Source organism: Aulostomus chinensis, chromosome 16 (assembly GCF_037954235.1).
Source record: "Aulostomus chinensis isolate RoL2024-O1b breed Wild chromosome 16, RoL_Achi_v1.0, whole genome shotgun sequence".
Classification (NCBI taxonomy): domain Eukaryota; kingdom Metazoa; phylum Chordata; class Actinopteri; order Syngnathiformes; family Aulostomidae; genus Aulostomus; species Aulostomus chinensis.
The window spans coordinates 7,177,729-7,193,098 of record NC_141335.1 but is presented as its reverse complement, the minus strand read 5'-3'; the positions used below and the strand labels follow the sequence as shown (position 1 = coordinate 7,193,098).

At 41.5% G+C, this 15,370-nt stretch overlaps 1 protein-coding gene across 2 annotated transcripts in view; it reads right to left on the bottom strand.

Moving 5' to 3' along the window:
• oprm1 (opioid receptor, mu 1) overlaps positions 1 to 15,370 on the bottom strand; it is a 30,086-nt gene that overhangs the window by 6,348 nt on the left and 8,368 nt on the right. For both annotated transcript variants that reach the window (XM_086180550.1, XM_086180551.1), the window contains exons 2-3: positions 2,737 to 3,086; positions 366 to 544 (exon numbers count right to left, since the gene is read on the bottom strand). In XM_086180550.1, coding sequence (XP_086036676.1) covers positions 366 to 544; positions 2,737 to 3,086 — 529 coding nt within the window. The remainder of the gene's footprint in view (positions 1 to 365; positions 545 to 2,736; positions 3,087 to 15,370) is intronic.

Genomic DNA, 15,370 nt, shown 5'->3' with positions numbered 1-15,370 from the left:
TGTATCTACATACATCCTCAGAGTATGCATATGTTTTCTGAAATTATTTTGTTAGGTCATTCATGTTTAACCGGAGTTAATTAAGATTCTGCTTCGACCTCTGGCTTCAGTTGATTTGTCCTTAATTGCTTTCTCTCGACACGTCGAGTGCAGGGAATGTGCGAGCGAGCTAGAGGCAGCTTTCTATTGTGCTTCGAGGGATTCAATCTATCAGGTAATCAGTAAATAATGTGTGATGGAATATGGAGCTTTCAGCATTTAACAAACTGCTCGATAATGTTTTCATTGCTATTTGCATCTCATTAAAAGCACAAAATACGCTCCTATTTTATGGCTACGAAACAAAAACAGATGTCTTTGTTCACCTGGGAGCCAGACAGCATGCGCACACTCTTGAGCCGCAGGATCATAAGGCCGTAGCAGACGGTGATGATGAGGACAGGCATGATGAAGGCAAAGATGAAGACGCAGATCTTCAGCAGGGTGTCCCAGTACCAGGAGGGGTGCGGGAAGATCAGCTTGCAGTCGACGATGCTGGAGGCTGCTACGAGTCACACACGCACACTTAAGGTTCACAAATTTGAAGGTATAGTGAGACTTATTACATCATTATCATGGAGCAAAATCCGGCAGCTACTCTCTTAATTAAATAATCAAAGACTGAGTCAACAAAATGTTAAAACACTAAAATAGTAAAAAAAAAAAAACTAAAAATACTAAAAATCTCCATTCAAAACGTGACAATTTACAATTCATTATGTATGTAAAACAAAGAAATGCAATAAATGTCATATTTGAGACGCTGCAAACAGTGAATGAGAGGGAATTTTGTGTCCTCATCCTCTCCACTGTTATGTGGGGTGCCACAGGGCTCGATGTTCGGTCCTAATTTCCTTGGTCCCTAAGTCATCCAGGTCAAGGTATTTCTTAGGCACTGTGTTGTAGGCAGCTGGACTGTTTCAGCTTTCTTGAAGATGTTTCACCTGTCATCCAAAAGGCTTCTTCAGTTCTGAGTAGTTTAGAACAGAACTTCTAAGAACTGAAGAAGCCTTTCAGTCCTATTCCTTCCTTCCAGAATACTTTAACCCCTGCTCAAGAAAATGAGTTGTATATCCTGTCACTGTTACACAACTGTTTCTGTAAAACTAGATGACCTCAGCAACCCCCTCACCAACTGTTTGGCTGCTATTAAAGACTGGGTGAGAGAAATGTGCTTCTCATTATGCATTCTCCAGAGTATTGCCCTCCTGTCTAGATAAATACCAGCAAATAGTTGCCTATTCGTGTTTACAGTTTGTGCAGTCCTGTTCGTTTCAGGATTCCAGCTCCAGATTCTCATGAAGACAATAAAAACAACGCTAGATGTTCCATTTTCTTTACTAGCTACTTTTTCTAATGTTCTCTACACGTTAAGGTGGCCCCTTTTGTTCAATATAACTGTCCTTTATAACATTATCTCGGCAAATTTTTCTCATTTCAATTCTACACAAGAGGGAAAAAAAATGTGTGTGCATCTAAAAACAGAACAGGACAAAAAGCGATCCGCTGCAGAGAGAAGAAAATAAGTCGGCACACTGCTGAGCACCAAACGGACTTTTGTTCTCTGTTAGGCTGCGCTTTTTCAGCATGAGGAAGATCTTGTAGACCAAGACGTTGCACCAGAGACCGAAAGTTGTCCATTGGGAGCTCAACTGTATGGACACCTACAGTGCTTTCTTTTTTCAGCTTCCTCTTGTCGACAATATAGTTCATGTCATATATGCATTTAGCGCATTTATGCAGTTTCTGGTTGTGTTCACTGATATTTATTTGGATTTGACGTATGAACGTATGTTACCACAACATCAAAATGGAGAGCTGTGTCATTCACATGCACTCTCACCCAAAAATATTCTTCTAACTTGATCAAATAAAGTCTTTGTTGAAAACTACGTTTTGTGAATCTTTAAAGCACCTTGCCTCCCTCCAGGTTGCAGACATCAGTGTCAGTAAATCTCTCATCACATTCTCTTCTCCGAATAGAACTCGGATCACACTTCAGTAAATTCAGTGGCAGTTCACTCTCCATTACCGCTGCAATTACACTGAGACACACTGTTACAGAAGCCTGGCTTTGCAGGTACTTCCTTGACATTACAGGCAGTTATATTAGTCACCACCCAGGCAGGCACATAGCCTTTGATACGGGAGTATTAAATTGTCCTTTTGTGCAATTACATAGAGGAACCTAAACAGCTCAAACTGCGACGAAGCCATTTTATTTTATGCAGCCTGCTGGAGTACATAATTGCTTTTTAAAACTCAAATGCAGAGAGCTCAATGTATTTCCCTCTGTTTCTTTGTCATGTTATTTCTTAGCCTTCACTGACCTTTTAGTGCACAACACTGAAGAATAAGAAGAAATGTGTGCTTTTCACAACCCAACAACACTGCAAAAACACAGACAGATGAATGCTACTTGAGGTTTTCTCTTTCTACTTCATTCTTTACAACCTGCTGGATGATGTGCAATGTGCAAGTAATTCTGAATATTTATTTAAATACATTTTTCCAATTTCTAAATAAACAGTGTGATTTGCACATTTTAATGCTTTTTTTTTTATTCATTTTCTGGTTCTAGGATGGCAGTTTGCACCATATCTGCAGAACGTTATCGAAGAAATGTTTCTAGGCGGACCTGTTTCATCTGTTTGATGTATAAACAAAATCTACAATCTACACTTTTGTCACACTCACGAGTGACAGCAGTGGAGGCCATGAACATGACAGGAAGCCCGATGGATGAGGAGAGAATCCAGTTGCAGACGTTGACAATCTTGGCGTTGTGCGGCGTTCTGAAGTCCAACGCTTTAACTGGGTGGCACACGGCAACGTAACGGTCGATGCTCATGGTGGTGAGCGTGAAGATGGAGGTGAACATGTTGTAGTAATCGATCGACATCACCATCTTGCACAGCACATCCCCGAACGGCCAGGTCCCCATCAGGTAGTTGACGCTCTGGAACGGTAGCGTGCTGGTGACCAGGGCATCGGCCAAGGCGAGGTTGAAGATGTAGATGTTGGTGGCTGTTTTCATTTTAGTGTACCTGGAGAGAAAGATCAGGGAGAAGGAGAAAGGTGTTTGAAATATTACGCATCTTAGTATTGATGTTGTCATGTTTTTTGAGTTTGGATACAAAGCTGATATTCAATGACTTCAGGTGAGATGCAATCATTGTATCAGGTGTTACGAGAGCGAGGCTGAGCCTTGGGGGATTTTTTTTTGTGAATAATTCATACCCCATGCGTCTCCTACAAGCCAATTTCATAATGGCAAACTTGTTGTTTAATCAGTTTTAATGGCTCAGTTTAAAAGATGCTGCCCAGAGGCGTACAGACTCTTAGCTTTTAATAGATAGCGCTATAATATATGACTTTCCTCAGGTTGTTTACAGAGAAAATTGCATATTAGTTTCTTTCAACTGCAGAACATCCTGGGGTTTTGTGTATTTCATTTCATATCATTTACTACCAGGACCTTGCAAATCAGGATTTGGCACAACTTCCTAAACCATATTTAAAATGAAGGCCAAAAAAAAAAAAAAAAAAAAAAAAAACATTTCATCAGGGAAAAAAAAACAACTCCACAAAAGGAATAAAAGCTCCAAAATCCACTCAGTCATGTTTTTCATCCTTTTATCGAAGAGTAGCACAAAGTTGTACTTTCAAACTTCATGGAAGAGAATTGTGTAAACCAGAGAGGCGGTTCAAAGAGGACAGTTTGCTCATCGAAAGCAGAGGAAATCGCATTCAAAGAGAGCGGAGGAACACGCAGACGACTGAAAACGCTTAAAGCTCATGTCAGTGAAGGAATATACGCGCGCACTGAAATCATCCCAGAAATTCATCTTCAAAAGCGCATCAAGCATCACCACCCAGCTTCTGTTAGGGTTTATGATGCACTTCGTGGTCACATCCAGTATTGAGGCGAAAAATGAGTTTATGAGTAAAAATGGGTGTGAAAAGTTCAACCACAGCCTGAAGCCTGAGAATGCATCTGAACATTTGACAAGAATGACATTCTCCTCGAGCTGCTTTCGTTTTCCAGAGTGGGGAGGGTCACAACAGCTGGAGTCCCTGCTGTGGTGCCTGTGAGCATCTATGGCCCCCCAGTGACAACGCATTGTAAGGAGGAAATCAAGACAAATAATGAAGCTACGACGACGGAGATAAAGAGACACTTCACCTTGCTTTTCGAGTACTAATAAATAGGAGTCATGAGCTCGTGAAGATGGGGTTTTTTCCTGCGTTGTTGTTGTTTTGAATCCAGAATGCACAAAGGGCCAGCCACACACCGGAAATTTAGCTTGAAGCACTGGAAAGTTTGTAAATTGATGTTTTGGGTCCGTTTTGCTTTTTGCTTTTTGTAGGGTTGGAAAAATGGACAAAATTCATCAGCGAATTATCTAACCGTTCAACACTTCAACAAAACTACAGCAAAAACGGACTAAAAGCTTCAAATCATCAACTCATTTGCTAGTAGCTTCTAGAATTATCAGATGGTGCGTATTTTTCCTTGAGGTGAACCTCGTCTTCCTCAGCATCCGGCTACATACACGTGGCTGGCTCCTCCTGCAGTCTGAAACCTCAAAAATTTTCTGCTTGTACAGCAGCGCGAGTTTAAGACCCCTGTTTGTGGGGAGAAAGTATCGCTTTCATCAACTCGATTTTTGCAGGCGCTTTCTATTTGATTGATCCTACATTTTGAATGATCAAATCGTAGGTATTTCTCCTTTATCTGATCTTCATCTTCTGTAAAACCCAACATTCAATTTTCACGGCATCGCTCGTCCCATTTCATACTTCGACATATATTTACAGTATCGATTTAATCTGGAGACACCAAGTGGCAGTGATACATTATACCTACTGGCCTTCATTTTGTTAAACCCCAAATGTCTTTCTACCACCAAGGTAATTTACTTCTGTCCCTCTCCTCAATAATCCCAAATCCTCTTAACAAGCACGGATGACAGTTAGCTCATTAAATTCTGATTAACGTGAACACTGACAGCTTACAGTGTGTTTGTTTTCTCGACCTTTATTTGCCCGGGGACTGACGAGGCACCTCCAGATGCACTAAAAGCTTGTACCCTGTACTGGGTAGTTTGCTGGCGCTGGAGGTAATTTCCAACATCCCCTTATTGACTTTGAGAATGTTGTTAAAATGGCTCCAGATGACAGCTTGTGCTTCTCCAGTGTATCGTTTGTCTACAGCTAATAACGCCGCGCCATATGGAGGTGAATGGCCTCATCTCGTCTGAATTAACTGAATAAGTTATTTTATTAATGAGGTTTCAACTCTAATCTCTACTTTGCCTTTGAGGTTTTTGTCGCGCTAATCACCAATTTATTGTCTATTATTACCTCTGCCAAGGAGGCTGATGTTTTTGATGACATTTATTTGATTGTCTGTCGGTCTGCGAGCAGCAGAAACTACCAGGCTGAGTTTAATGAAAATTGGCGGAGGGGTGGAGCACGAGATGAGCAGATCTGTATTGCAGGCCACATCCAGACACTAACACACGCGCGCGCGCGCATGCACACACACTCACAGTCAGACATTTAATGGATGTAACATTGCACGACGAGATGAAGAGTGGGAAAAAGCGTTAAACTTCTAAAAAAAATAATGCGTTTAACCTTCCTCAGAGCCAAAATTTCACTGTTCACACAGATTTTGTACCTGCATGCAGGTAAATTTGTCATCTTTAACACCCCCCCCCCCCCCCCCATTAAGAGCAGTATTACAGACAGGAAGCAAAGCCTTATGGTCTCTTAACTCTTAAAAGTCTGTCTTCACAAGCTTGGGTGATCGACAGAGGTTACCGGAGATGTCAGGAGTTACAAATACCCACCAGGCTTCGCTTCCCACCAGTCAGTCAGACTAAATTCACTCAGGGTAAAACAAATAAAATAAAATAAAGAAATAGATAATAGAATTGTGCACCAGAACATCTAATAAACGGACGTGGCTGTGGAAAATATGAAGATGAGGATGAGTAAGATGAGGGAAGAGCAGTTTGGGGTGTCTCTAAGTTTAATCCTTTTTTCATTATAATGGCATCCTCATTATAAACATGTTCAGGATATAAGTGAGTCAAAAGCGGTTATCAACTAAGTCAGTCTCTCTCTCTCTCTCTCTCTCTCTCTCTCTCTCTCCGTACATACAGAATAAACGTAACCAAGCAAATGCCAAGGTGAAAACCCAAAGGCTGCTTGGGTGAACACATTATATGAGTAGACTTAAGGCACAAAGAATCTATTATCACAACTGCAAATTGCTTCGACATGCTCTTAAGGCATTTAAACCAGTATTAGAGTCATTCTTTCAGTTGCAACCTCAATGATGTTAAACCCTCTTTAGAACAAAGGAGGAATAAATACAAAAAACATAATTCAAACCGCTAAATACTTGCAAATCTCATAAGTTGAAACAGGCAAACGGCTTTGGCGCTTTAATTACTCTCTGTAATAGGCTTAAATCAGAATACAGCTTTGGAATTAATTCCAAGCAACAGGGAAATATAACAAAATCCAGGATTAGGCAGGTATGGCTTACAGAATAAGTTACTGCGGTGATATAGTCCCTGGAAAAGTAAACCACATTCATGATATGGTCATGTAAACCCGTTCAACCTGCTCTGGGATACAGTCCAGATCAGCTGATTTGACAGCATCTCTGAAATCCAGCTGATTTTTCTGTCAGTCTAAAGTCTATTTCGACTCTCGTTATTGTTTAAACATATAATTTCATCATGTATCCCCGAGTCCTGCCTGGCTCTGCCCTGAGTTTGTTACCGCTGGAGTCATTTATAATGGAATCAAACACTGATGCATTCATAAAGCTGGGAAACATGAAGAACTGACTCTTTAATTACTCGGTCCTTGGCGCAGGTCTTTGAATGCCCTGTTGGTTCATTATCCGCTTTCATTGCAATATATGATATATATTTCGATAGGAATTGATTACTTTGCACCATTCATCTAATCACAAAGGTTCTTGTTGGTTTATCAAGACGTTCCGTGTTGAACCTGCTCTTTTCTACAGAGGATATAACTACTGGGTAGATAACATCCAAACATGAGGATGTGGGTTGCACTGGAAATGGCCGCGAATGACTTCTTACTTAATCAGCATTAATTAGCTTCATAGATTTTCCTGACATTTCCCGTCTATGCGGATCATTTGGATCGAGGATGGTAATGGAGTTGCAAATAAATACAATAAAACCTAATATGAAAATGAAATTCCGTCAGCTTTTGTCGATATAATACAACAGGGCTGCATGAGCACGTTAGTGTTAGGAAAGAATAACCCTGCACCGGCATGTATTTCATCAATCTTTAAACGAATTGCAAATACTCACTGAGCAAATCCATAACATCACTACTTTATCATATATAAAACAGGTTTTTTTTTGTTGTTGCCATAATGAGATCAAAAACAATCTCAGAGGATAAAGATATCCAAAAGATGAGAATATAATCGCTCTAAAGCAAATAAAACTGCAGCGTCAGAAAGACCAGACATAAGTCAACATTTGGAGAGACGCTATTCATTATACTGCTTCAGTGAATAAACCCCGCTGACAATAGAACATCTGCCTCTAAAGTACCTCCACTGGGTCTTTTTCTGGACTCATGACGTGCAGTAATGGACCCTAAAATCATCCAAAACAGTCCTTTCAGTGAAATCATGTATAATTCATAGCCTTCCATCAAACCATTAGCTGTGGTTCCCACCTGAGGCCTTCTCATTCCTCCTGGATATCATCTGGTTTTGATACGGACTCGTGGTACTATCTCCCAGGCGAATTTACAGTTTCATCACGATCCAAATCATTTGACGCATATGCAGATATCCTGATGTAAATAGTTTTAATTTTGCTCATTTGTGCACATTTACATATAAAAGGGCTTTGTACGGGAAGAATTCTTGTGTGAGTGGTTGTTTCAAAATGCACAGATCCAACAGAGAGGCTATTTTAACACAAAAAAAAAAAATCCTACATTGACTGAGGATCATGTGTAATCCTCCACGTACGCTGCAGCAATTATTGAAAAGAACATTACAGCGGCCTGGAGCTCGACTCTGTTATGTGACTCATTTGTTGCTGAAACTGTAGAAGAGAAATACGGCGATTCAATTGCTTTGAATTACTTTTTTATCCTGCTTTGATGATGCAAAATGTGTTGCATGCATAATTACTCACAGGTGTACCACTGTGAGAAGTGAACTGACCTCAAAGACGTAGTACAGACACATAAAGACACCCAAAACTGTGCTGCTGCTCATAACCGCTTCAGGTGGTGTCTCTGTAACCTGCACTAACCTGATTATCTGAGTTTCTTCAGTCACACAACCCTTTCATTGCCCTGCTCGTGAAAATATAGCGTGGCACGAAGCTGATCAAATGTTTCTGATAATTCATTGGTTCAGAACTGTGTGTTTTCATGGATGAAGATGGCACTTCACCATGGCAACGGCCTGACCAGCCAGGGGCAGAAGTTCATCTAGCAACATGATCATAAAAAAAAAAGAAAAAAAGATGATAATAATCATGATGCATCTCGCCTTACATGGCTTTCAAGATTCTTTGGACGAAAAAGGACAGATTACGTCCAGCAGCAACGAGACAAACCTTGAGTCTCTTTGCAGCCATTGTTGAAATTAATCATGGTAAAAATAAAGTAAAACCTTTGACCTTTGCTGTCAGTTTCTCCTTTTTACAGTTTGTTGGTGTGCATCTCTATCAACCGCCTACTGTTTTCTCGAGTAAATCAATACCAATCGATTCTAAGGGAACACATTTTTTTCTTGATAAACACAAATCCAGATGCATTTTTTTTTGTGTTTGTGAAGTCAGATGTGAAAATTTAAAGGTTTACAAAGAAAAAACTTCTGTTGAGAAGGTAAAGTGATCACCCCCCCCCCCCCCATAGGATAACAAATGGACACATTTTGATCAACTTCGGTGGAAAGAGAGGGAATATTGCAAGGATAAGCAATTAGATGTCAGAGGTCAAGAACATTCTTCAGGATTGCAGATGTTTGAAATTCAATGGAGCCATCAATTTAAAGGTTAAGTTAAACTCTAGATGAAACAGATCATGTTGTAAATATATGGAGCCCAAAGGATTTATCTTTGGCAGTTTCAAGAAAAACTGCCAGCCACAAACTGACAGATTTTTACTGTTGAATATTGTAGGCGTGCACCACTATCTACTCTCTAGTCGACAGTACTTTCTGCTAATGAGTGGCTCACTAGTAAACATCTCCTCTGGGTTTTTTTTTTCCTGGTTTGATGACTCCGCTTGATGATACTGGAATGTTAACAGATTTTACATTTAAAACTTCTCTTATAGCACCAGTATGAGTGTTGCATGTCCATAAATGGAACGGGCCTGTAGCGCATCATCTCTTAACAAAGGTCAAAATTTACCCTGCACACTCGCGGTCACAGTTCGGAACAGACGGTGATTCGTTTTCATGGTTTTTGTTATACAGAAAGCTAAACACAATTCATCATTAGCCTGAGAAGCCAGCCAGCGTGCCTGTAGCCTTGTGTATGATTCATTGTCTGCTGCTGGGCACAGATAAAGCAGCAGGTTCTGGTTGCAGAAGCAGGGGCTGCTTGTGTGAACAGACGTCAGAGTGCCTCTGGCTCCGGCCAGGAACATTGACCATACCCACTCCAAGGAGCATGATGGATTGAGGGGCAGCCGGTGTAACCATGTGCACGCCTGACTGCTGGGTGTATGTTTCCATGGTGAGCAGGATCTTCTTTGTCTGTGCTTTGACTGTAATCGAGCAGTGTTTATTTTAGGAGTGAGCAGTACTGATAAAATTCATGATAGTGCTTTGTGAGGATTGATCCGCGTGTGTTGTCAGGAAATCGTGACTAAATACTCCAGATGAGGAACAACTGCTTCAGGCAAGTTCAGTTAATTAGATACCTCACATATCAAGTACTTTCTCATACTGGTGATCGTATAAAAGCTGTTTATCAGCGAGTCAGTGCTGCTCACAATGTTTCTCACTCTCATCCAGGGATTTTAAAGCCACTTTGGGAGAAACAATTCTCTGATGGTATATTTTGTCAGATCACCCATCTGGGTATCCACTGATTTATTATGGAGGGTGCTGACATTTGCAAGTTCTCCTGTGCATGTGTGGAAATTCACATGCAAGTCAGGTGAAGCAGAGACTCTAACTTGGCCGTAGGTGTGAATGGTATGTCGGGCCTATGATAGATTGCCCATGTCTGCTGGGAATGCCCCTGGCCTTCTGCGACCCCGTAGGATAAGCGGAATTGATAATGTATGAATGAATGAATGAATAAATGATGCGAGGGTACACTGCAGGCATGGCATGATGGAGAAGTCTGACAAATGACTCCCCCCCCCCGCGCGATTCTGAATGCGAGTTTTTCAACAGGAGATCCTTCAGATAATGCTGTGTCGTGGTTTATCTGCAAAAAAAATTAAAGATCTCCCGCCGGGAGACACCATATTTTTCAGTCAGCACTTTTATCAATTACCACGGATTACCTGACTGTCTGAGATGAGTACCAAACAATCTATATATCAGGATTGATCACCATAACGGCTGACCTTCCCCGGGGTCCACACACACAGCTCGCCAAGCCAAGTATTAGACTCCGATGGGGTCGTTAAAGGTCGACCTCATAGCTTTAGAGCTGAGCTGGCCACTTTTTTGAAACACTTCAACTTTCACTATTACAAAAACAGTGTGTAATAAAACCTCTAAATGGGTAATAAAATTAACAAGCATCCAGCACCCTCGGTTTGAACTCCCTGCTGTTTTGTTGTTGTTGTTGTTTTTTTTTCCCCCCCGTGTGACAAGAGAGAAAACAACATTTAATGAGTGGTAACTTTATTACAGCTGTTGTCATGATCCAATCACAAAGACGGAGATGTGTGCTTGGACTGTAACCAATGCAATTTATATTTTTATTTCTATAAATATGACGAGCGAATGTAAGAAGGGTACGGTGATGAATCACCATCCTGATTTAGGATCAGTATAATTCTTCACCTCTGTTATATCTAGTTCCTCTTTTCATCAGCTGGTTTCATCAGTTCCCATCATTGACCCAGTTCTCATCTATTTCCCCCTGAAGCTGAACATGAAAAAAAATGTATCTATGTGTATTATACTGGGGATTTGCTTCCAAATCAGAATATGCATTATTACATTTTAGGATGCAGATTAAGGTCAGGTTACATAGTGGTCATACTTGGTTTATCAATCCAGAAAATGAATGCAAGTCAACACCAAATCCTCTGAGATGATGGTGATACTTAAATTGGAGATGGATGCTTTATCACGACACTCAGCATGTGAAGAGCAAGGCATCTTTTAGCATCTAACCTACATGAAACCCAGCGATTAACGCCGATGTAAAGCTTTTCCTGCCACTACGAGACAAGAATCAACTGCTATATGCTGTGTTTTAATGCTAACCGTGGCTTTCCCAGAACCTAAACCTAACCAGAATCTCAGCGTTGTATTGACACATCATAAAAACAACTACTCAGAATGTTTACGGCCAAAGTCATCCATTACAGTGGCTTGTTGTGACTCAAATCAATGTTGGAAATGAGAAACTTGCAAAAGGGACTGGAAGCCGTCTCCTGCTGCCAACATTCCCCAGTGTGTCTGACACAGATGTAAGCTGGTCAATACTGGAGCCCGTTCCATCTCAAAGGATGCCTACCTCGTGCGTCGGTATATGAGACACACGGGGAGTGAAAAAGTGCAGCTATTTAATGAGCTGGGAGTGTTGTTTGATGTGGTGGGACGAGAAGGTCTCGCTGTATGAATAAAACTGCCTCTATGAGTCACACAGCCTCTGAAATTGACAGCCGTCTGCTGGATTCAGCCTGAAAAACATACATTTTCCCCAGCTGTCACGGAGCATCTGCTGTGACTCGGATACCCACTGAGACACACACACACACACACACACACACACACACACACACACACACACACACATAAACAAATGCATTCACTTACTTCAGTATTTCATAGTTATTGGTTTCCGCTGAACAGTTATGCTTTTCCTTACAGACTCCTCAGAGCTGCACAGCTTCACTTCACCACCACATCAAAATCACACAGAAGGTTTCTTGCACCAAAACAACACAACAACTGCAGTTTTCCAGTTAGTATCAATACTTGCTAGGGAGGCACAATCCAAAGTTAAAAGTACTCCCCTCATTAAACACTGTATATTTATGTGGACTTGAGTCTATAAATGTGGTTGTTTTTTTTAAGGTGGCTTGATTAAAAAAAAAAGGATTTTTTTTTTTGCGCCAGAGACAAATCTTCATACTCAGAAAAATTTTTCATATACTGATTGCTTTCCGGGAACCAAAATCTCACCCCTCATGTGCTCAATGACAGAAACTCTTAGCAAAAACATCCGTCCACACTGGCAGGTGACATACTGGAACAGCCCTGCTTGGCCTGTCTTAAATTGAAGCGAGGAGATCGATATCCCAGGACACACAACTCCAGTGGGGTGGAAACTCAGCAGATGAACTGATCTAAAACAGTCGTGGAAGGTGAAACACAACCTGCCCTCAACCTGAAGAGGGAGGCTGAACTGATTGCCGATTGAACAAATCCTCCACAGACAACATACTTCTCTCTTTCTCCTTCAGTCCAGCTGCCACTGCAGCTAAATCAAGTAAAGTGTCACACAGCCGAGGCGTCAACAGAATCATCATGGCCACGTGGAATATAACCTTTTACAATTTTATCGTTTTTTTTTTTTTTAAAAATTGCTCATTTGTTCTCTCAACCGTGAGTACAACCACAGAATCCAATAAAGTCTATGAATGACTTTGGGAGAAATAAAATCCCTGCAAATGAACTTTCAGAATTATTGTGAGTTGAAAATGACTAATAAAGGACTGAAAATGTGGAATGTTTTTGTTGGTAAAGTAAAAGTGAGTGTGAAAATATTCCAGGCCAAGGATGAAATCCATCTTGCCTCTCCTTATGCTGCTACCAGCTGGGACTGGTGGAGGATTTCCCATGATGCACAGCGCTTCCCTCTCCTTCTGTATGCATTTATACTTCATAAAGGCATATTATTAACTTAAGTACTTCCCCAGATTCTTTGTACTTTCTCACCTCACATATTACCTTCGATGAACTGCTGCTACGGCTGCTGCTGCTGGAGGACAAGAGTGTTTTAATATTGCATTAAAGTGTATTTTTTGTAGTATTATATTTCAACATACTGAATCAGTCTCTCAAGCCTTTGTCTGCCTCTTTCTCTTTTGCGCCAATCGGTCAAGGCAGACGGCCGCCTACGTCAAACCTGTCGGGTGATGTTTCTGCCCGTTATACGACATTACAGAACTACATCCAATTTAAGAGTGTACTTCCAGAACTGTTCCATGTGGCATGAAATGAATTTAGTTGGGATTTTTGCATGATATAAATAAAAACTGATTTCACATGACTGGATTTCTTCTCCCAGTATGACTACCCTCCATGTCCATAGCAGAGAGGAAAGGTGGGTGTTACGTTAGTCTCTTTTCTGCGAAATAAAGTGTTTGCCAGATAAACAGTAATGATTTTTACATCAGCTTTACTCATAATGTCCAGTACACAGCTCTGTGTCCATCTCCACATGCAATAACTTGGACTGCTCATTACTTATTAGATATGAAGCACACCGCTGACTCACCAGGAGAGACACAGCACATAGGTGAGGCTGTTATTTGTGGACTGTAGCTCGGCTTTCAGCACGGTCATCCCTGGCAAACTAACAATAAACATTCATCAGCTCAACCTCTTCTCACTGCTCTGCAACTGGACTTCCTCACGCAAGCTGTGAGACAGGGCCTCCATGCATCCTCCACCCTCACCCTGAGCACAGGAACACCACAGGGGTGTGTGCTTAGATGACGTGGCTGTGGTTGGGCGATGAAACAGCCTACGGAGCAGAGATTCACATCTGGTGCACTGGTGCTCAGAAAACAACCTCTCTCCAAATGCCAGAGAGACCGAGGAGCTCATCATCAACTTCAGGAAACCCAAGGCTGCCGACTTCACTCTGATCTTCACTGGGGGTGAAAGAGTGGAGTGTTCGGCATCAGGTTCCTGGGAACTCACATGTCTGAGGACCTCACATGGACTACACACCACCACATCAGTGAAAGAGGCACAGCAGTGGCTGTTTTTCCTGAGGACACTGAAGAAGGCTAGACTACCACAAGAGATGCGGGTAACCTTCTACCCCTGCTCCATAGAGAGCATCCTGGAGTACTGCATCTCAACGTGGTGCTGCAGCTGCTCGGCAGCGGACAGGAAGACACTTCAGCGCGTGGTGTGGAGTGCACTGAAAAGAACTGGGACTCGACTCCCCGTGCTGGATAAGATCTACACCAGCAGGTGCCTCAGAGAAGCAACCAGCATCTGTAAAGACCCCCACACATCCCGGTCATCCCCTGTTTTGTAGCTGTTGCCATCAGGCAAACGTTACACAGCCCTCTGCACCCACACAAGCAGCCTGAATAATGGTTTCTTCCCCAGGGCCATGGCTTCCCTAAACAAATCCAACCATCTCTCCACCTGACACACCATTACAATGCAGAGCATGCTGCTGCTACAGTGCATGACAATATTTGCACTGTTAAATTATTACAAGTCTTTATACTTGCACAATGCAAGAAATTACATTTATAGCCATTTATATTTTTATCCATACTCTTTATTTATTTCCGACTGTTTTTCTATATTGCATTGTTGTGCAGAGCCATAACAAAATGTCATTGCCCAGTTCTTGTATTCTGCAATGACAATGAAGACTTATTCTGCTCTGTTCAGTCCTGTTCTATATACACACAAGTTTTTGTAAAGCAAACGTGGAAACAGAACAAACTTCTACCAAATATATCTCGTAACTTCCTCACCCGTTGTCACCAAAGGGTGCCCCAATTTCATTTTAATACAATAATAAATGTACAGCCAGTATCCCGATACTTTCCTTTGGGGGAAGGAGACGTGTGTCACGATTTATGAGGTGAACGCATCAATGGGATATCAAACCAGGAACCGTGTAAATACGAGATGGCTACTGTACTTCCTTGTTATCCAGCAGCGTCACTACTTGCCAGTGATGCCGTACTCGTGAGAAATGAATGAGAGAAGCCAACTGCTTTGAGGACATTTATTTTAAAAAAGGTATACAAGAAAAATGTGGGCCACACATTCTTTGTAGCTGACACTGTCCACGCACGACGCTTCCACTTCCAAAGTGACTATTTTGCTTTATATTTTCTG